Consider the following 22,944-nt stretch of genomic DNA (forward strand, 5'->3'; position numbering starts at 1 on the left):
CGTGTCCAAAGTTAGGGATTGGCGGCATGACCAAGGCTAAGATTTGGCGTCGTGGCCAAAGTTAGGGATTGGCGGCATGGCCAAGGCTAAAGTTTGGCGTCGTGGCCAAATTTAGGGTTTGGTGGCATGACCAAGGCTAAGATTTGGCGTTGTGGCCAAAGTTACGGCTTGGCGGCATGGCCAAGGCTAAGATATGTCGCCACGGCCAAAGTTAGGGATTGGCGGCATGGCCAAGGCTAAAGTTTGGCGCCGTGGCTAAAGTTAGGGCTTGGCGGCATGGCCAGGGCTAACGTGGCTCGTGGCATGTTATTGCAACAGAGTGGCGTATTGGCATGCCGACTAATATGTTGTTGTGGCAGGGTGCGTTTGGCATGTCGATTAACATGGAGGCGCGGCAGGGTGTGTTTGGCCTTTAATGTATGGTGGCAAATTTAGAGTGACTTAATTGGTCGAGAAAAGGGCCGACCAAACATAAGGCACGACCACACCTCTAGTGCTTGTGGCGCATTTAAAATGACCTGATTGGTCGGTGGGAAGGAGATGGGCCGACCAATCATGAGCGTGGATACACTTGGTGTGAGTGTGGCGTCTTTAGAGCAACCTGATTGGTTGATGGAAAATGGTGCCGTCTAGTATGGACCCAGCCACGACTTATGTGCGTGTGGCGAATTTAAGGCGACCTGATTGGTCGAGGGAAAATAGGGCCGGTTTAGGATGGGGCGTGGCCAATGGCAGATGGCGCCGGATGGCCTAAGTTATGGCCACACCTCCCTTTTCTGCGGCTCCTTGTTTTCTGATTCTGGGAAAGATTTTTCTCTTGATAATCCATGGCGGAATAATTACCTAGTTTACCTAGGCTTAATTTCGACAAGCAAGGTCTGATATACTGCGCAAGGCGCGAAACCCTAACTCTTGCAAGTTAGTCAGGGTAATTAATTGAATTCTATGTATTGACATGAAGTTCTTTTAAGTTCATTTCTAGAGAGCATCATGCTTTCTGATTGAATACTTTATGCAAAAACATTATCCTTGATACTTGGAAATTCGTGCTACTCTGCTGCGAGTGAACACAAATTGTCATGCCATATCAACATTAAGGGTTCATCTAGGGAAAATAGCATAGAAAGCATTCAAATAAACTTGTATTAATTGAATGTAGGCAAGGTGCTGAAATTTACAGAATACCTGGGTTGTTGCTACATGCACCATTATGGGTAAATTCCATAAGAATATATTGAGTTTCTCAATAAACGTGCCAGTGAAGAGGTTGACACTCATGGCTCCGTTCCTTTACAGAGTGACGTCACATCAGATGTAAGGTTTTACAATTTTAACCCTAAGCTAAAAACCACCATCAACACCTAGGTTTTTCCTAAAATCATTATAGGTTAACGACTTAAAAACTTCATTGGGATTCTGAAGCCAGACCCAACTATTTTCTCTGTAGTTGCGTGTTCTGATCTTACTTTGTTCTATCGTATTGAGTTTTATCTTTTCTAAGATTTGCTCGAGATTTAATCTCTGATAGGTATGATAAAAAGTAGTCACAAAGCGATTTGTCTCATTCTTTGTGATTCCACAATATCTTGTTTCACTACCATACGATTAATATTATTGTGAGGTGATTGATATTACTAGGCCATTCTTCGGGAATATAAGTCTGGTGTATCAATTGGTTCCTGTTCACCTTGATTTATCAAAAGACAGAAAAAAAACTCGTAGGTATTTCGGTGGGAGACACATTTATCTATTCAATAGACTTTTCTGTGTCACACAAATTTGTTTATCAAGTTTTTGACTTTGGGTCGTAACAACTCTTGGTTGTGGGTGAGATTAGCTAAGGGAATCAAGTGCGTAGAGTCCTGTTGGGATTCAGAGGCATAAGGAACGCGACTGTACCTTAATCAGTGGGAGATTGGTTAGGACTCAGCTACATTCCAATCCGAAGTTACCTTGTAGTAGGATAGAGTCTGTAGCGGCTTAATACACTATGGTGTTCAAATCTGGACTAGGTCCCGGGGCTTTTCTGCATTTACAGTTTCCTCGTTAATAAAATTTCTGGTGTCTGTGTTATTTCTTTGCCGCATTATATTTTTATATAATTGAAATATCACAGTTTGTCCGTGGTTCAATCAATTGGTGAATCCAACCTTTGGTTGTTGATTGAAATTGATTAACACTTGGATATTGGTCTTTGGTACCATCCAAGTTATTTCTCTTATAAATCCGGCTCACAAATTTCTATCTGTTCAATTGTAGATTGATTTGGAAAATTGAGATATATCTCTTGGATATATTTTCCTTGATTGAGTCTGACTGTCTAGTTGATTCTCTTAGAATTATATTGGAGTTAGCCCATACAGATTGCCTCAACGAAATATTGGGTGTGGTTGTTAGACCCCCCGCTTTTTCATACGAGATCATAATGACATTCTCAAAAAGACAATTCATAACTAAAAAAGAACATATCAACTTTGTTTCGATGATTTCACATAGTCGAAACTTAGTGTATTCATTTAGGAGTTTATAAATATACCATACAACTCCTACATTATTCCACAGCCGCACTCCCACTCAAAGATATGGCAATTGAGCACAAGTTTATTTAAGAACTCTCCCCCATTTGCTGTCATTCCCGAGAGAAAAACATGAGCGACCTTACTTTTACAATAAAAGAAGGAAAGATTTCTTTTGACATTATCACATGGATTTGCATCTAGTAAACTCGAATAAATTGACCATTAGGAGACCTTATTGATTAATTTAATCGGAAACACTCAACATAAGAAAACTTACGTATCCATACAGTACTTTCACATAAAAGTGGATCAGGGAAAGATCAATACTGCGAAATTTTTCAAAAGTTCATTCTATTTTTTTTATAAATATTTGCATAAAGACATAATAGACTTAACTTTTGAGCATTTATGAGATACTAGCACAGTTCATGAACGTAAATGCATACATCTCATAAGAAATTGCAATATGTGAAATCAAAAAGATTAAAATACTGCAAAAATCATCTTCAAAATAACTTTATAATTTAAATAAATAAATCTAAAAACATTGCAAGATGAAAATCGTCGAAATAGCTATGTGTAATCACAATAATTGTTATTTCAAACCCTAGTTCTCCAACCTAAACATAAGAATAAATTCTCATAAGAAGTTTCCTAAACATTAAGATTCTTGAAAAAATTTTTATCATCCCCGAACTCCTTGTCGTCAACAGACATTGAAACATAAGGTTCATGAAGAAAAGAGTCAGTTCCAACAAACCTTCTTGACTGTTGCCGAATCAGGGCCTTCTGAATATCAAGAGATCTTATAACAATAGCCTTTATTTGCTGAATATCCATCCTTGTTTCTTTTAACTCTTCAAGAACAACAAAAAACATTTGAAGATTTGAGGTGTTAGCCGTTGGTGTCTTCGTATTCTTCCTTTTCTTCTTCAAAGTTGTAGAGGAATGGGATTTACCTTTTTCCTTCATGACTGATGGATTAACAATCATATTAACATATTTTCCATCAGAAGATATCATGCTTGGAGTCTCCATGAAATTTAAATATGGTATTTGTGAAAAGGAACAGAAAAACAATAGCTTCACAAGCAACCTTTTGATGAAAAGAGTTTCAGAGAAGGAAAAGAATGTAGGGTTACAGAACCTATATACAAAGCAGTAGGGTTCACGTACGATCAACAAAAACAACCCTAATGAGGGTGGAAATATCGATTTTAACCCTCTTTTATCAATCAAAAAGCAAACAAAAATTCAGTAATCAAAATTCAAAAAAACAAACTAGAATAGCTTCTGACCCTAGAACCCGACTGTGCACAACTCTTGTCTCTTTTTGAAATTTGGGCACATGAGACAAGATGCACCTTAAACACAATTAGACTGTGTTTGGGTGAACAATAATATGTTCACCACAAGGTTCCTGCATGGAATTTTCAACACCCCTTTTTATAGGTCGTTTAGACCTAGTTCTTTTCTGTAGAGATCTAACTTTTTCCTTAGAGATCAACTTCTTAGGAAATGAGTTAAATTTACATACCTCAGATGGATTCGACTTTAGAAAAAGTTTGTGCTTGTTTAGCTCTCCGTTGCAGTTTGTTGACATATCTTACTTTATGTTTCTTACATTAGTTTGTTGTAATTAGAGAGTACATGACTCTTAATAATACAATAAGAACATGTCAATGTGGAGGATGGTTTAGGAACCATAGCCAAACATGCTGCTAAACAAAGTGAAGTACCTGAAACATGTGAGATAGAGTTTTCATTAGACATAGTAAAATCCATTTCATCCTCCAATGTGGTCGATGAGGTTTCTTCAGGAAAAATATCAAGGTTGATATGAGTATTGCTACAATTATCAAAACTAATATTTTCGCCAAGGAGTGCTACACTTGATTTTTCATCTTCAGTCGAATCATAGTGATCATACGTTTCATCAAGAGTTGCAGCACGACCTTTGTTCCCAGTGTATTTTCTCTGATTTGGAGATTGATTAGCAAAATGACCAAAACCTTTACACTTGAAGCACTGTGGCATATCCTCATCATCAGTGTCGATGGTATCTCTGTTTTTAGGAGGAACACGATAATGAGGCTTAACTGATGATCTAATTTTATCTCTGGTGAATCGTTTACTTCTATTCAAAAGAAGATCTTTAAACTGTCTTATGATCAAAGAAACTGAGTTGTAAAGATCTTCATCTGATGATTCAGTCTCAATAGGATCATCCACAAAGTTGTCAACACTTTTACTTTTATCAAGTAGTTTAGTATCTTTTTGTGCTTTGAAAGCTATATCCTTTCCAGCTTTAGATGAATGCTCGTGATCAAATATCTTTAACTTCCCAACAAGTGTATTTCTGGAAAGTGTTTAAAGTTTGTTTCGCTCAACGATAGCATGTTTCTTATAATCATATCTAGCTGGTAACGACCTGAGAATTTTTATCATAATGTCGTTTTCAGGAATAGTCATACCCAATGCAAAAGATGCATTAACAATTTCAGACACTTTGTGATTAAACTCATTAAATTACTCTTCATCATCCATACGAAGGTTTTCCCAGTCAGAATTTAGGTTTTGAAGCTTAGGTTCTTTCTCAGAGGTATTCCCTTCAAATACGGTTTCTAAAATATCCCAAGCATTTTTAGACCGAGTGCACGTAGTCACATGGTGTTGAAGATCTGGGGTAATGGCATGGATGATAGCATTTAAGCCGTCAGAATTTTTCTTTGCAGCAAGAATCTCGATGGCATCATAATCACCAATATCCTTTGCAACAGTTACACCGTCCACTGTAACTAATGGAGGATTATATCCATTTACAACATGAACCCATGATTGAAAATCACACACTTGTAGAAACTCACGCATAACAAATTTCCACCATAAGTAGTTCGAGTCATCAAAGACTGGCGATACGTTTATAGAGACAGACTTTTGTCCATAGAGTCAGATTGTTATAAACACATACTTATGAGGTCTTAGCGTGTTTGCCTGCTCTGGTACCAATTGAAAAAGCGGGGGTATAACAACCATACCCAATAATTCTTTCTGAAATCTGTATGGACTAAACTTGAATATAATTTCCATAGCACCAACTTAAAAGCGAGACTCAATCAAGAAATATATCAAAGGGTTTTATCTCTTTTTCAATACAATCAGTAAATCAACTAGATAGAAATCTACGAGACCAATTGATATGAGAATAACTTGGACGGTACCAAAGACCAATGCCCAAGTGTCAATCAAGTTTTATCCAACAATCAAGGTCGGATTTATCAACTGGTTAAACTACGCAAAACCTGTGATATTTAAATTATATAAACAAATATAATGCGGAAAATAAATAACACAGACACCAGAAATTTTGTTAACGAGGAAACCGCAAATGCAAAAAAACCCGGGACTAGTCCAGATTTGAACACCACACTGTATTAAGCCGCTATAAACTCTAGCCTACTACAAGTTAACTTCGGAATAAAATGTAGTTGATCCTTAACCAAGTCTCATACTGATTAAGGTACATTCGCGTTCCTTACTCTTCCAGAACCACGCCAGATTCTGAGCACTTGATTCCCTTAGCTGATCTCACCCACAACTAAGAGTTGTTACGACCCAAAGTCGAAGACTTATAAACAAATTTGTCTCCCACAGATATGTCTATCCCTTATTTATTTTTGTTCTGTCTTTTGATACAAAGATCAAGGTAAATAGGAACCAACTAATAATCCGGTCTTATACTCCCGAACATCAGCCTAGAAATATTACTCACCTCATAATAACCTAACTGATTAACAGAAGAAGTTATTGCGGAATCACAAGAGTCTGAGACGAAGAAGTATTGTGATTATTTTTTAAATCTTACCTATCGGAGATGAATCTCGAGTAAATCTTAGAGAAGATAAAACTAAATACAGTATAACAAGTAAGATTAAAATACACAACTACAGAGAAAATAGTTGGATCCGTCTTCACGAATCCCAAATTAAGTCTTCAATCCGTTAACCTAACAATGGTTTTGGAAAACCTAGGTTAAAGGAGAATCGACTCTAGTTTGCAACTAGGACACACAGAAGTGTCGGGATTAGGTTTTTCAGTTTCTAGAGTTCTCCCTTATACATCCTTTTAAATCAGGGTTGCTTACAATCAAAGCTAAGATAGCTTAGTAATAAATCATTCAATATTCACCGTTAGATGAACTCCTGATTTAAGATTCAAGCTAAGTCTGCTTAGAAGTTAAGAAATTAATCTCCACCGTTAGATGGTCTTAGCTTGTTACAAACAAATGAAATATACTTATATTTAGATATGGGTAACTGTACCTAAACGTGTATATTGGGTTGGCTCAATAACAGTTAACTGAAGTTAGCCATATGAAAACTTTTGATTTAACCATTTTCATCTAACACTTTTAGATCAAATATGATGATCAATCAATCATGATAATCAAATGAATCTAATTGTGCTTCAAATAAAGTTGTTCAATTGTTCATTATTTCATATAAATATTCATGAACAAATTGAAACGAAATCGGTTCGATTCGTGGTCGTACAAAGTACTTATACAAGAATCAATTCATGAACATTAAGCCACGGTTTCCTAAGAAATCTCAATTTTGGCAACAATATTTTTGAAAGTTTCATTGCAAGTTTGAGATGAATGTGTAAATTCTCATGATATCGATGTTGACAGTATGCAGGATTGTCATCCAAAGGCATTTCACATTTAAGCTTCCAAGGCTCTCCTCAGTCAGCAGTAGCAATCTGAGGAGCAAAATAAATTTTGGTTTAGTATTTCAAGAACAAATCTGCACCAGACACCGATGGATCTGGCTCTGCTTCTCCGAGGGGCTACATCTAATACTGCAACTACTTTCAGTCTTGAATTTGTTTATTTTCGAAATAAAAAGGTTAAATAATTGAAAATAATTTCTTTAAAAGTTCGTACAGTAGCTTAATGCTTCGCTACAGAATTCCAATTCACAAAAACTTGATTAGTTGGAATTCTTAAAGATGTTAGCTTTGTTCACGAACTCTTCTTCACTTCTAAGTCTCCTGCAAAATATACTTATATTTCTCTCATTCCATAAAAAATAAAACCCTGCAGATAACATGTTTGCGTGCATCCTTGGATTCGTATTGATAAACTTCTGTCTGTTTTTCTTTTTCATTATATTTCAATGACATGAAGATAATTTAATAGGTGCTAACATGCTACTTTTTTGCATTGCAGCCTGTTATAACAAGTATCTGGACCAGGTCTTGAAGGGAGAAGCAGAGTCGCATGATGATAAATGAATGTCATCATGGAACTTATACAATAATGACTAGCTGCACAGATGATCCATCTTTTTTTTTTTCATGACATCAAGTGTGTTCTTATCATGTCCCGAACTTTCCACGAGCATTTTGGATGTTGATAATCTTAGTTACCAGGATTTTTTAACTCTCTAGGTGTTGTTTTGTTTCCCAGATTTATGTTTTTTAAGCAATTAAACATCTTATCGTCGGGTATGTAAGTTTCTATGGTGTAACAATGTAAAATTTTGTTATGAATGGTATAAGTTTCTGGTTCAGTGTGAATGATGCGAGTTTAAAAAGCTTTTTAGTTTTTGTGTGAATGGCTTAAGATTTATGAGAATTTTGTAATTCTGAGAATCTAAAATCCGGCGCCGGAGAACAGTAACCGTTGACCGACGTCGATTTTTTTTTTACTTTATGACGGCTTGACAAGACACCACAAATAGAATAATTATTCGTAACGGTTGACCAAACGTCACAAAAGATCTCCAACCGCCACAAAAAACATTTGTGACCCCAGTAGTAACGACGGATTGTCGCCCTCTGTTTTGTAGTGACAAGAATCAATTCATGAACATTAAGCCACAGTTTGCAAAGTTAATTTTCATTCCTTAAATCATAAATGTTTTAGTTCATGAGTATGAGAATCATACATTATCGATTTTAGAACTTAACCATTGTGTTTACAAACTGGGTAAGGGAACAACACCTCCGAACCTTGGCCTAGTCAAGTCGTTCGCGAACAACCGTTCCGGACCCAACTTAGGTAAACTCGTTTGCTTACTTGGTATGAAAACAAGAGTTCCGGACCTTCTCAGGTAAATCCGTTCGCATACTAGGTATACAAACAAGAGTTCCGGACCTGAATCATCACAATACAGTTCACATACTGGGTATGCATAACGTGTTCCAGACATGGGTAATCGTTCTAAACTCTTATTTGAATCATTGCAACATACTTAGAAGACGAAATGGTAATCTTACACATACCATTAGCTTTAAGTAATTTTCAAGTGATCCAATGATCAATACGAAACTTCCCAGCTAACATCAAATGATTGTCTCACGCAAATCATATAAGATGTTCAAGGTAATTTTCACATGATCATCTTTTGACTTAATATTTAGTTTCTAACATATGAATTGTTTCCAACTAAACTCGTCAATAATACGATGAACATAACTAAGGCAAAAAGCTTCCAACACGTATTTCGTGAAATAGATAAGCGAGATAAACTCAGCCCGGAATATCAAATGTGTATAATGTAAAATTCTATATATCTATACGACTTAGTCTCATTAGAAGATAGAACAGAATAGACTTCTGAGTGACAGATAAGTTTTAGTCTCCACATAGATTTTGTTGATGAAGTTCCTCCAAGCTCCTTAGTAGATCTTATTATTCAATTGGTGAACTCCATGACGTCTAAAGCTCAACTACACATTCTATCCTAATCTGATACTTAGCTATAAGTAGACTAGAAATCAAGTATATAGTTTTGATCATCTAAACTTGACAAACAAGCTTGAGATAGGAACGCTTGCGAGTTCGACCGAGCAGTGCTCTAACAAGAATGACTACCAATTCCTGGATATATCACATTATGTATACTTTGTATGTGCACTATGAAATTCTAATTCAGGTCCAGAACTATTGTTTGCGAACTATGTTTGCAACCAGGTTTACCTGTGAAAAGGTATGGAGTTGTTGTTCGCTTACCCTGTTTGCGAACGACTGGACAAAGCCAAAGTCCGGAACTGTTGTTCGCGTACTCATTTTGCGAACACAGTGATCAAGTTCTAAAATCGGTAAGTATGGATTTTTATACTCATGAACTCAGGTTTGGTTGCGAACTCAGTTTTCCAACTAAAGTCCCTGGAACTTTAATGATAAGGTATATGAACTAGTTTTACAAACCGTGGCATTATGTTTATGAATTGGTTCTTGTATAAGTACTTTTTACAATTACAAACTAAACCGATTTTGTTTCAAATGGTTCATATATATATTTCTATGAGATGATGAACATTTTAACAATTCTGTTTAAACACATTTAGATTCATATTGATTATCTATCATGATTGATTGATCATCATATTTAGTCTAGAAGTGTTAGATGAATATGGCTATGTTATAAGTGTTAATATGGCTAACTTCGGTTAACTATTATTGAGCCAACAAGGTATACACGTTTGGGTACGGTTCATCCATATATAAATATAGGTATATTTTATTTGTGTGTATCAAGTTAATACCATCTAACGGTGGAGATTGATTGCTTAGTTTCTAAGCAGATTTTGCTTGAATCTTAAGTCAGGAGTTCATCTAATGGTGAATATCAATTGATGTGTTACTAATCTTTCTTAGCTTTGATTGTAAGCAACCCTGATTTGAAAGACTATATAAGGGAGAACTCTAGCAGCTGGGAAACCTAATCCGACACGCTCGTGTGTCCTAGTCGCAAACTAGAGTCGATTCTCCTTTAACCTAGATTTTTCCAAAACCATTATTAGGTTAACAACTTGAAGACTTCATTTGAGATTCGTGAAGCCAGATCCAACTATTTTCTACGTAGTTGCGAATTCTGATCTTACTTGTTCTATCTTATTGAGTTTTATCTTCTCTAAGATTTACTCGAGAGTCATCTCCGATAGGTAAGATATAAAAAGTAATCACAGCAGTTCTTCGTCTCGGACTCTTGTGATTCCGTAATAAATTCTCATGTTAATCAGTTAGGTTATTGTGAGGTGACTAATATTATAGGATGCTCTTCGGGAGTATAAGACCGGATTATTAGTTGAGTTTCATGTTCACCTTGATTTATCTAAAGACGGAAACAAAACCAGAATAGACATATCTGTGGGAGACATATTTGTTTGTAAGTCTTCGACTTTGGGTCGTAGCAACTCTTAGTTGTGGGTGAGAATCGTGAGATCAGTTAAGGGAATCTCGTGTGCAAAGTCCTATTGGGATTCAAGAGGCGTAAGGAACGTGACTGTACCTTAATCGGTTTAGGGCTCAATTACATTCCAGTCCAAAGTTAACTTGTATTAGGTTAGAGTCTGTAGCAGCTTAATACAATGTGGTGTTCAAATATGGACTAGGTCCCGGGGTATTTCTGCATTTGCGATTTCCTCGTTAACAAAATTTGTGGTGTATGTGTTATTTCTTTTCCGCATTATATTTGTTTATATAATTGAAATATCACAGGTTGTGTGTAGTTCAATCAGTTAATAAATACGACCTTGATTGACACTCGGCCATTGGTCTTTGGTACCATCCGATTTATTCTCATATCAATCAGTCTCGTGGATTTCTATTTATTTGATTTATTGATTGTATTGATAAAGAGATAAATCTCTTTGATATCTTTCTCGATTGAGTCTCACTTTTAAGTTGGTGCTCTTGGAATTATATTGGAGTTTAGTTCATACAGATTGCCGAACGAAATATCGGGTTTGGTTGTTATACCCCCGCGTTTTCATCTTTTTTTCTTTTTTTTTCTTAATTATTGTCTTTTAACCTACACAAATACTCCTAACGGAAAAATAAGGGGATAAAAAACAGAAACTGACTATTTACACGAAAACTAAGTATAACTAAGGCCTATTCCTACGCACATGCCAAAAAAATGGTGTTTGGCATACCAGGTGGCATGGCAAACCATTTGCGCCACTATGGGGAAACCAATAAGCGACTAACTTTCTATCGAGCGATATAATCTATAACGCCAGCGATAATGTCTATATCGCCAGCGCTATTGATTCTAGCGCCAACGGCTAGTTCTTTATCGCTATAAATATGTAACTTTCAAACTTAAAATTTACCCCAAATTTTTTACACAAAAAATTTCTCTTTTTCTCAATCTTCTTTTTTCTCAATCTAAGTTATTTGTTTTATTTTCTCCAAATGGCACAATTAATCCAACTTGATTCGGCAACACAACTTGATTTTTCTGGAGTAGTGCTTGAAGGTGTCGTTAAGAAGATATGTGATAGTTACAAAGAAATAGGTAAGAAGCAAAGAAGTCTTCAAGTTTTGGATATTAACCAAGTCAAAACCGCAACAAAGAAAAGGCAAAGAAAAGTTCAAGTACAAAGCAAGAAAAATTTGAAAGTAAATAAAAAGATAAACAAATGAGACTCCATTCATGAGCACATTGATTGGAAGTTATGTGAAATGAAGAAGATAAATAAGATGACGAACATTGTCCCAAATTTTTATTTTTAAAGTCTAGTTATATTTATTTTGAAGTTTTTATGTTTTGTAAAAATTACTATTAATGATTAATTTGAAGTTTGAATTTGAAAATTTGAGTATTGCTGAAAATTAAGCTTCTATTCGTAATCAATCTTAAATTTTAATTAAAGTTACATTTAAAAAAGTATTAAAACTTTTAAGACTTAGACAAATAAGTGGACAATTAAGAAGTTACAATATATATATATATATATTGGACAATATATGGGCAAGCAACTTAAAATATCGAAACAACTTCCAAATTCGAAGTCTTGTTCGTAGATGCGACGATATTCCGCATGACACCTTTGTTTAAGTTCCAAATAGGTTTCACCACTCCTTAGATTTGGACTTTCTTGCCGAAGTAAAACAACATACCTAGTAACATCACGACTGATTATAGTGAAGCGATTACTCAACCCTACAACATCACGATTGTTGAGGTTCATTGTTTGTTCTTCAAATCTCCTCAAAACCCCATCCCAAAAAATTTTTGGAGACGAGATTCTTCTGCGAATTAAGTCTCAATACGATGAACATAATTCCTGCAAATACTTTCATCTTTCGCAATTGTAAATTTTGTTACTCTCCTCCTAATTCGAACTCGCACATTGGCACGATTAACAACTCTTTATTTTCCGCAGCATGTTGATCTGCTATGAACTCAACCATGTTCGCATTATCAGCCATGCTCTTTGAGGAATTAGAAGATCAGAAAAGAATTGGAGATTGAGAAGTTCTAGAGAGATTTAGAAGTTCTGGTGTAAGTTTAAATGAATTTGAAATTGGGTATTTATAGCGGGGAAAAACTGTAGTCGTTGGATGAGGAGTTGCTTAGCGGTGATCAGACCAGCGAGCGATAGCTTGACTGTCGCTAGCGCTGGAATGACCAGCGAGCGTTCGATTGACCATTGAGCGATGGACACTCTATCGCTCGATGGAAACTCTGTCGTGTATGCATATATGCAAGTCCTGGCATATAGACATATGAGTTTGGCAGTTTGGCATACCCATAGTCGATGCTTATATGCCAAATATCAGGATTTGACATGTGCATAGGAATAGGCCTAAGGGATGTCACAACACCATAATGAAGTTGCCTGAGACCAATTTCCCTTAACTTCAAATTAGCTATAGCTAAGGATAATGCTTGGCCTTAGGGCCTAGCGATAGTCACGACTGAACAATCATTAACCATTATGGGTTCAATTCCTATAATTGCTGAAATCCACTCCAATTTAAGGAATTTGGATGTAGTCAAGGGACCATTAGTCTAGGACATCAACAAAAAAAAACAAAAAAAACCATGAACCAGTATTTTTACAACCCGTCATGGAGAAAGGGTCTGGGGGCACCAAGCATTTTCACTTCCAGTCCAACTTTCTATAAACCCTACACCCCCTTACAGGCTGCAGTTTTTTAGCCTTCCCCTCCACAAAACCATTTGGGGATTTCTTCCGCAGTTAAACCCTACAGACCAATTGATTCACAGACGCTAAACCTTCCGCCTACAGAGAGAAAGAGAGAGAGAGACACCATGACTCTAGTAGCTGGTTCTTACGAGAAGTTCATATGGGGATTCAAGCTCAAATCTGAAACCCTAATCCCACTTTTCTCATACCCATCTCATATCTCTGCAATTAAATGTGTTGCTATGTCTGGTCCTGTAGCCGTCTCTGGTGGAGCAGATGACTCCATTAAAATATACGACATAACCACTTCTTCAGAAGTTGGATCTCTCATAAATCAAACAGGGGCGATCACTTGTGTCTCTTTCTTTAACTCATCTTCACTTTCTTACCCTCGTAATCTTCTCAGTGGTTCTGAAGATGGTACTGTTAGTATTTATGATGCTGACCCTTTTGTTCATTACAAAAGTATCCAAGCCCATAGAAAAAGTGTTAACGATTTGAGCATACATAAGTCTGGGAAGTTGGCTTTGAGTGTTGGTAGAGATTCTTGTTTAGCTATGTCCAATTTAGTGAGAGGGAGGAGGAGTTTTTGCTGTAGGTTAAATAAGGAAGCTTCAATGGTGAAATTTGATTCAGATGGGAGTAAGTTCTTTTTGGTTATGGAAGATAAAATTTGTATTCATGAAGCTGAGGATGCTAAGTTGGTTTTAGAGATGGATAACAAGAATAGAATTCTTTGTGCTGCTGCATCTGCTGTAAGGATTTCTCTACCTTATTTTCCCCCAACTTTACTTGTTTGTGTTTGATATGAATACGGCTGTTTGTTACTGGTGTCATGGAAAATTTTATGATTTTAAGCTTTATGTTCACAGTGGATGAATTCATGTAGGTAGTGTCACTGAGATTTCTTTCGAGAGATAAGAATTAAAGATCTGTTGAAATACAAGCATATGTTTATTTGATTAAAATGCATAGAGTATAAGGGTTCACAAATTTTTGTTTAGAGACCTTAGTTGTTTGTACTAAAACAATTGTTCATTTCTGAACTTGTTAAGTAATGCCAACAATATCAATTATGGTTCAAATGTTTAGTTTTTAGGTTTCTTGTTTAGCTCAAACTTAGAGTTGAAATAGATTTCTGGTATGCTTAAAGAAATATTGCTGAACTAGATTGAGTAGAGGATAGCCAATTTCATGACAAATTAGCCGAGTCTTTAAAGTTTTGGTGGGTTTCTGCTTCACTTTGATGGTGGGGATCTATGACTATAGGTTTTTCCCCAAATCTCTCAAGTCCTTCTTGAGATGCTTGTAAGCTGAATAAGATGCTTAGCTGTAGGAAAAGGGGTTTATTGATATAAGCAGAATTTCTCTTTCCGAAGGTCAAATCCCAATGGACGTGTTGCAGGCGGAATTCTTTTCTAATTTTCAACGCATCAGGCTTGCAAGCAATATGTCATATATCCATCATTTACAGTCTGCTTCTCTTCAACTTTCAGTTGCGCTGCCAAACTCATGTCTGAAGGGGATTATTACTTTATTTACTGTGACAAAACTGTAAAACCTTTTTGTTTTAATCCTTTTACCTGTTTATAGTCTTCAAATTTCCCCATATACAGTATTAACCTTCGTAATTACATCTAAGCACTGCTCCCAGATGCATAGGAGATAATTCATGGCCACAGTGATGGGTGCTTTATGCCTTCCATTTGTTTGCTTTAGATCATTAAGCCGCATTGACGTTCACAAACCAATATCTTGGCACCTCTTACATGAAGAAATAAATCATCAGGAGATATGCAAGCCCTCTAGGGTTTCCTTTTCTCATATCGCCTTGCTTTCGAAGGGAAGAGTTTGGAAGCTTTGATTAGTTTGCCGTTGTTTTCTATGAATAGTTTTTCAATTAACATTTTGTGCTTCAGAAGTTTCAGAATATATTATATAGACATTTTACGTTGTGAAAAATTAATTTTTATTTTGTGGAAGCAATGGCTTTTTTTCTGCTTCCTGGTTTTATCTGCTGAGGAAACATACAATGGCTACATGATGTTTGCTCGCTTATGGTAGAGGTTGCATTCATGGAGTGAACAAGAGATTCTACTTTTTCTTTGTCCTTTATATCATTTAAAGATTTCATGAGTGCGTTTATCTCAAGCTTTCCAATTTATTGTTCTTCTAGCTGAGTTTATGTGTGTCCGAGGCTCTGGATTGCTCCCTAATGAAAATATTTTATTGGTTCTTACAATGTTGTCAATAAACTCCTGACCAAAATAATAGTGAAAATAATTGGTTGAACAACATACGTGTCCTTCCTTCAAGAACAGACAATACCGAAAATGTTTTTGATGTTTGCACTTATTTATGTTGTCTTTCCTAATGTTGATTTTGATGATAACAGAATGGACTGTTATTTACTGGCGGGGAGGACTGTAACGTCACAGCATGGGACCCTGTCAGTGGAAAGAAAGCATATTGTATTGAGAAAGCACATTCAAAGCGTGTGAAAGGAGTTGCAGTCCTGTCTAGCAGTACCATCGATGATGTGGAAAACTCTGAATCCCCATATCTAGTAGCATCTGCATCGTCAGATGGAATCATAAGGGTGTGGGATGTTCGCATGGCAAATAAAGAGCAGCCAAGTCCAGTTGCTGAGGCGGACACAAAATCTAGGTTGACATGTCTTGCAGGATCCTCGATAAAATGTGAGTGCTCTGTTTCATGGATCTGTTTGAGTATAATTTTGTTGTTTTGTCAGTAAAGTTTCTGTTGTATTGAGTAATTTAGTTCCTTGTCCTGGTACTCAAAATAAATTTTGTTGTTTCATAAGTTGATTTTGCAGTTTGTAGCTTTTTATGTTTGCTTGTTTCCTTGTTAACAGCAATCAAGAAATCAGAATTGGGGACAAGTTCCTCAAAGTAAGATGCAGAAAATGAGTGAACACCTTTTTGTGTGTCGTTGGGCAACACAGCCCCTCAGTTATTCGTGTTGTGAAAATAGTCATGCAGGATCAAGAAACTTTGAGATAAACCATATACCATTGATAGTGGCTTCTTTATGTTTGTTGGGAAATTTTGATGTCTTTCCAAGGGGTACAAAAACGATGTTGGTAAAATGTTGTGATTTAGAGTGGTTGGTTTATGAATACCATTCATCAGCCTTCAATTTTGATGTGTTAGGAACATTAAAAAAAGTACCTGTGTGTTTGTTTTCTTATATATTTCGGCTCAGAGAAGTATGTAAAGATAAAAAAGTTGTGCAACAAATTTCTGAAGGCACTTTTGGTGTTCTATTGCCCTTTATAACTATTGTAGATCGGTTTGCATTCTCTTTTAGCACTTTACTCAGAAATAGTTTATTCAAGATTGGTATGACTGGTGAAATTGCAACCACTTGGTTTCAAGGGAATTACTATCCAGAGCCATACTGTTGTCGCCGGAGTTCTGTGGAACATACAGAACGCCAAACTGGAACTCAGGATAATAGTTGTGAACTCTTGGATGAATTATTCTTGATTTCCATTTCTAGATTTCCTAAAATGGCATAAATATCCCGCGACTTTGGATGGGAACGATCAGTAACACGAAACTCATGTACACTGCCACTGATCTCTAACCAGCTAATGCCTGGCGTCTTTTTCAGACCTTTATTTCTAAGAACAACCCTCATATTAGCAACCTTATCCCATTTTCCTGTGTTGGAAAGCAAAATGTAGTTTGCAGCATTTCCCGGCCCCATCTTTATGAGTTCCTCTGTTGCAAACTCGGCGAGCTTAGCGTCTGATTTTGTCTTACTTGCCATCAATAATGACCCCCAGATTCGTGCATCTGGCTCAAAAGGCATCGATTTTAAAAGTTTTACAGCTTCTTCAGTATGCCCAGTGCGCCCCAAAAGATCCACCATACAAGCATAGTGTTCAAGACTGGGTTCACAATTGTAAGTTTTTCTCATCTCCTCAAAACACTCCCAGCCTTCTTTCACCAATCCTAAATTAACATACGCTGTTAATAATCCGAGAAAGGTTATCCTGTCTGGTCTCAAGTTCAAACCCTTCATTTTGGCATACAACTCGAAACATCGACCTGAAATTCCATGTTTTGAATAAGCATTGATCATAGTATTCCATGAAACTAAATCCTTAGCATCAAGTTCTTAATCAAAGAGCTTCTGGGCCACTTCTATACATCCACATTTTGCGTAGCTGTCAAAAGGTGCTGTAACCATGGAGACTTCTGAGATTAAACCATATTTTATTGAATACCCATGAAAATATTTGACATATTCTAAAGCTCCCATATTCACACAAGCAGGTAAAACATTCATGACTGTCACACTATCAAATCTAGTTCCCTCAATTCTCATTTTAGAAAAGAGGGACAAAGCATCAGAATACAGACCAGTGTTTACATACCCCTTGATCATGGAACTCCATGAAACCACGGTCTTGTCAAGAACAAAATCAAAGATGTTTCGTGCACTTCTTAAATCGCCACATTTGCAATACATATCAATCAGTGAATTATGAACTGATACTTGATAATCAGAACCATTACGGACCACATGTGCATGTACCTCTTTACCCTGCCCAAGAGATTTCAACTCCGTAGCTGAAGATATAACAGCTAATGCAGTACATAAATCGGTTCTAACACCTGATCTTCCCATCTGCATCAACAGTTCTAACGCTTCCTTTGGATATCCATTCCTACAATAAGCCAAAACTATTATGTTCCACATAACACAATCCCTGTCTAGCATTTGATCAAATAACACTTTTGCAGATTCCAGACGACCTAGTTTTGTGTACATCGTCAATAAAGCAGTATTCACCGATAAATCATTAGTTAAGTTGCTCAAAACAATCAAAAGATGAACAAATTTCCCAGCTTCAAGTGAGTTCAAAATAACACTCGATCTCAATAGGTTAATAATAGTTTTGCAATCAGGTTCTAATCCTTCCATTCTCATCTCTCTAAAAAGCCGAAAACTTTCATCAGGTTTACCATTTTGTGTACACTCAGATATCAGCAAGTTCCAAAAAGTTAACCCCTTGATAGGCATTTCTTCAAACAGTTCACTAGCACCACTACCTTTACCATATAAACCATCCATTTCTTCCAAAACACTAATATCCAAATGATAACCCAATTTAATAAAATTTCCATGGATTTTCCTTACAGTTTCAAGATGGGTTTCATTGTATTTACCAAACTTTAAAAGACTTTGGAGAAGTGTATTATAAACAAGAGAATTTGGGTTGTCTACAGAATTGAATACTTTTTGAGAGAAATGAAGATGGTCGAGATTAGCATGACTGCTTATATGCTTTGAACAGAGGGTTTCGTTTTGATGGTGACCATAAACAATGTATTTAGCATGGATTTGCTGAAGAAATTCTATTTTGTCGCAGAAATCCAAGAGAGGTGTCATGGAACTAAAACAACGGGTTTGAATGGCGTCCTTCAATTTGGACGGGAAATGATAAAACAGATCTTCAAGTGTTGGGAAATCATGCTCCTTCTTTTTCTTATTTTTTTTTTCTTTCTTGTCAACCTATTTTTCCATAACAACTAATCAACGATCAATGCCGGCACAACTAATTAGTTAACCAAAGAAAATGGATCAACGACCAACCTTTTCTTCCTTAACAACTACAATAAACGACCGGCACCAGTAATTAGTTGACCAAAGAAAATAGATCAACGATCGGCTTATTTTTGAGAGTTGCTACCCAGATTACCAAATTTTATTGAGGGTCACGTCCGTTGAACTTAGTGATGACGTTTTTTTTTTATTTTGTTTTGCATGGACTTGGTAATCTCCGGTGTAATTTGGTAACCTAGAGCATATGTTTTTCAGGACCAGCTCATAATTAATGAGATAAAGATTGGTTCCCGTGATTCCATTTCTAAAGAGATGTTTCATTTTTGAAATTTAGGAGTATTTCATATAACAAGTACATCGCGAAGAGAAAGAACCATAAACTGCAAAGATATCCAACTTTTATATAAATAGTGGCGACGAATGATAGTGTAAACTTCGATCATTTAAACTGATTGTCTTCTTCGATAAGAGATGCTCCAGAGGAAATAGGGTATTTTACCCAAAATATTGTAGGGCCCAAATGAATCTGGGGGCCTAAATCCCTCTTGTCGGAGATGAATCTAAAGCGAAGCCGGGTAGAATCATTGATGTTCTTGAAAGGAATCGAGAATAACAATGAAAGAAACACCATGGAGATTTGTAAGAATCGCCACGAAGAGAAATCATCGCAAAGACGAAGAAATAAACGTCCAAATAACGAAAAAATATGTCAATCGACGCCAAAAACAACAACAACAAAAAAAAATCTAAAAAACATAATCCTTGAAGCCAAAAAGATTAGATCTGAGCAAGAAAAAGGAGGAAATCCTAGGGTGTTTTTTTTTTTTTGGGGAGAAAGAGGGAAAGAAAAGCAATTGTTACTGCTAGTCATATTAAATACCTGTAGGAATTATCGTAGATATTCTCCTTCTTATAGATTTGAAGTTTTTTTGGTGTTCCCATCCTGAATATCTTGAAGTTGTTATTAAAACTGAAATGTCAACCCTAATGATGATTTAATCTCCAAGCAAAAATCATTAGGTACTTTTGTCAATTGTTGAAGCAGAAACAAAAGAGGTTGTGTTATAGGGAAATAAGTACCCGTAAGAGAAAAACTATTGATTCAGCAAAGTGTATCTCCAACGGCTATTTTTATTCAAAAAGAATATTACATCATCATGGAAGCTACTTACATGGAACAAAAAGTGATACAAAAAATTTGGTTGAACACTAAAGACAAAAGCTCAAAGCAATTCCATTTGTATATTGTATTCGGACATCTGATTACATGTGGTTAATGAATCCAGACAAAGTTGGTACAAAACTAGCACGACTTATAAAGGGGATACCATTATTATCGGGGATCATACCATTACATATAGTACAAAAAAGTGCTAACAGATACTGACGGTCAGATCTCTCAAAAGTATCATCCTCGCTGAAAATGGTATCCCTCTTTTATAAATAATGGAAATTTGTATCTTCTTTTTCCTAATAATCTCTTCCAAGAAGATGTTAATATCCAATCTCCTTCAAATCTCTCCAATATGGCATTTACTCTTGACCATGACTCAGACGACCTTATTTTTGTTGTTTACACTGGTGATAATATCCGCATTATTTTTATTTACAAAAAGTTTTGGTAAGTTGTTGGTGATGGAACTATAAAATGCATCCAACAAATTTACATGTTAGGAAAGTTTCTTAATCTCTTAAATCGTACTCCTATAAATTTGAGATATATAGAGAAATATGCCTAGTATTCAACTCGAAAGACAAATCTAGGCCTGTTTTTTTACACTTTTCAAAAATAGGCCTTCATCCATGTTTGCATCCAAAACCGTTAGTTTAGTCAATATATCGCATTTTTTTTGTTAATTTCTCCTTTAATGAGAGGATATAATGAAATAAAAATTACCATATTACCCTTATACACGTTTCGTATACATGAATATCCATCTCATCGATATTTAATCTATATAAAAATAAACGCTTAAGATGTAATGACCCACATCAGTGACACGCATGGATCCACACGAGTGTTAATCTTGGACAATAATCTTATCTTGGAAATTCTCTAAGAAAATGGACGCGTCTGATTTATTTCTCAACATGGTTATTATCGCAGATGAACAGGTAGAGATTTAGTATTCCAGTTCAATCAAAAAATTAAAGATGGTATGATTTCTAGGTCGAACAAAGAATGATTTCATTTCTCTTAAATTGTTTTAGTTATTATTTTCTCTTCCTTAGTTGCTACCTTCGGCAAGCCAAGGCCTTTAATGGGTTTAGCTGGATTCCCGAAGGGTTAAATTAAGAAGAAGATGTTGTTGAAGGTTTACTTGAAGATGTTACAACAAGATGGTTCTCAAGAAAAACTCAGGAAGAAGAATCAGAAATTAGGGATTCGTTGTTGAGAACAAAATCAAGAAATTCAAGTTTTTGTCGTCGATTAATTGATGATGAATGGATTGGAAATGAAGATGGACATGCATTCGTTGTTATTGTTGGATTAGTGAATAAATTCATGGGATTTAGTGATTTATTGAGATGGAATTCGAGATATCAGAAGATGGGAATGAATCAAGAAGAATTGGGGATAGTGATGAAAAAAGTCAGATAAATTGGTTCTGGTAGTTACTGTCAATTGATTAAGATGATAGAGGGATTTGGGTTTAGAACGAGTTGAAATAATGTTGGTGCTGTCGTGATGCTTATGGAAGGTCAGATGAGGATTGGGGCTGAGACAGAGATGGTTAGTGTTGAAACCGAGAAGCTAAGGAATGGTGGGTGTTGTTAGAGGTGATTGAAGATCAGATGTGATAACATATCAATGGTGATCAAGAAGCTCTGGTGTATTAAGGAAAATGATTAAAAATCAATTACTAAAGATAAACCTGTCAACAGCTATTCAAACAGATATAACTGATAAAACTAAAGAACAGACTTGACATGTTCGATTCACACATGTGACAAGAGGGAAAACATGTTTAAATCTTATCCTTCACCAAAATTTGTGTTATCCTTCATTGCATCATAACTTGATATGCTAACACCTTGAGAGGAAGCTTGAACCTTGAGCTCGTCCTTTAAGAAATGAAACCTCGGACCATGCAATGGCTTAGTAAATATAACATCTATCCGTTCAAGAGTAAATACATAAAACACATCCAAAGCCTTGGTCTGAACAAGCTCTCTTACAAAATGATAGTCAATGTGGACATACTTCATTTTTGAGTGTTGCACTGGGTTTGAAGCAAGAGAGATAGAACTGATGGTGTCACAACCTAACATAGGTATTGAAGGTAAGGAAAATAATAAATCCTGTCAGAGGTAACAGATCTAGACAATTCCAGCTGCACTGTGAGCAAGTGTCCTGTATTCAGTTACCGTGGAAGACCTGGATACTGTTGTTTGCTTCTTAGAAAACCATGAAATTGGATATGGACCTAAAAAATACAATAACCCCATGTTGATCTTCTGTCCTCAATGCTTCGAGCCCAATCAATATCAGAAAATCCCAATAAAAATGAACTACCTTTTGTGAAAACTAAACCATGAGAATTAGTGCCCTTAAGATATCTTAAAATTCTCTTTGCAACTGTAAAATGAGCAGTTCTTGGATTTTGCATGAACTGACATACTTAATTCACTGCATAAGATATCTCAGGTCTTGTCCAAGTGAGATAATGTAAAGAACCAACCAAGCTTGATTCTCAAGTAATTCACCATCTTTTGATGTCAACTTTGCAGAAGCTACAATGGAAGTCTGACAAGGCTTAACACCCTTCATATGATTCTTAATGAATAAATCCAGTGTGTACTTGGTTTGATAAATTGTCATTGTTGTTGAGGTTCTTTTAACTTCCCGTCCTAAAAATTAATGAAAATCTCC

At 36.0% G+C, this 22,944-nt stretch overlaps 2 protein-coding genes across 2 annotated transcripts; one reads left to right on the forward strand and one right to left on the reverse strand.

Moving 5' to 3' along the window:
- Window positions 1–13,432: 13,432 nt before the first annotated feature.
- Window positions 13,433–16,779, forward strand: LOC113288314 (p21-activated protein kinase-interacting protein 1-like). The gene is made up of 3 exons (XM_026537318.1): window positions 13,433–14,227; window positions 15,868–16,171; window positions 16,348–16,779. Exons 1-3 carry the CDS (start codon window positions 13,598–13,600, stop codon window positions 16,386–16,388), a joined length of 975 nt encoding a protein of 324 aa, XP_026393103.1. The 5' UTR covers window positions 13,433–13,597; the 3' UTR covers window positions 16,389–16,779.
- A 166-nt stretch (window positions 16,780–16,945) lies between these two features.
- On the reverse strand, window positions 16,946–19,051 carry LOC113288313 (pentatricopeptide repeat-containing protein At1g11290, chloroplastic-like). The gene is made up of 2 exons (XM_026537317.1): window positions 17,878–19,051; window positions 16,946–17,548 (listed from the first exon to the last, which is right to left on the reverse strand). Exons 1-2 carry the CDS (start codon window positions 18,894–18,896, stop codon window positions 17,458–17,460), a joined length of 1,110 nt encoding a protein of 369 aa, XP_026393102.1. The 5' UTR covers window positions 18,897–19,051; the 3' UTR covers window positions 16,946–17,457.
- Between the last annotated feature and the right edge of the window lie 3,893 nt (window positions 19,052–22,944).

The sequence above is a fragment of the Papaver somniferum genome, chromosome 6 (genome assembly GCF_003573695.1).
Source record: "Papaver somniferum cultivar HN1 chromosome 6, ASM357369v1, whole genome shotgun sequence".
In the NCBI taxonomy this organism is placed as follows: domain Eukaryota; kingdom Viridiplantae; phylum Streptophyta; class Magnoliopsida; order Ranunculales; family Papaveraceae; genus Papaver; species Papaver somniferum.

What these genes read in the sequence shown, in the direction of transcription:
- LOC113288314 (XM_026537318.1), top strand. Translation starts at nt 13,598, where the DNA reads ATGACTCTAGTAGCTGGTTCTTACGAGAAGTTCATATGGGGATTCAAG. An exon ending in TTTGTGCTGCTGCATCTGCT is followed by an intron (nt 14,228 to 15,867) that starts GTAAGGATTTCT and finishes TGATGATAACAG; the next exon opens with AATGGACTGTTATTTACTGG. An exon ending in TGCAGGATCCTCGATAAAAT is followed by an intron (nt 16,172 to 16,347) that starts GTGAGTGCTCTG and finishes CCTTGTTAACAG; the next exon opens with CAATCAAGAAATCAGAATTG.
- LOC113288313 (XM_026537317.1), bottom strand. Translation starts at nt 18,896, where the DNA reads ATGACACCTCTCTTGGATTTCTGCGACAAAATAGAATTTCTTCAGCAA. An exon ending in TGGAGTTCCATGATCAAGGG is followed by an intron (nt 17,549 to 17,877) that starts GTATGTAAACAC and finishes ATGGAATTTCAG; the next exon opens with GTCGATGTTTCGAGTTGTAT.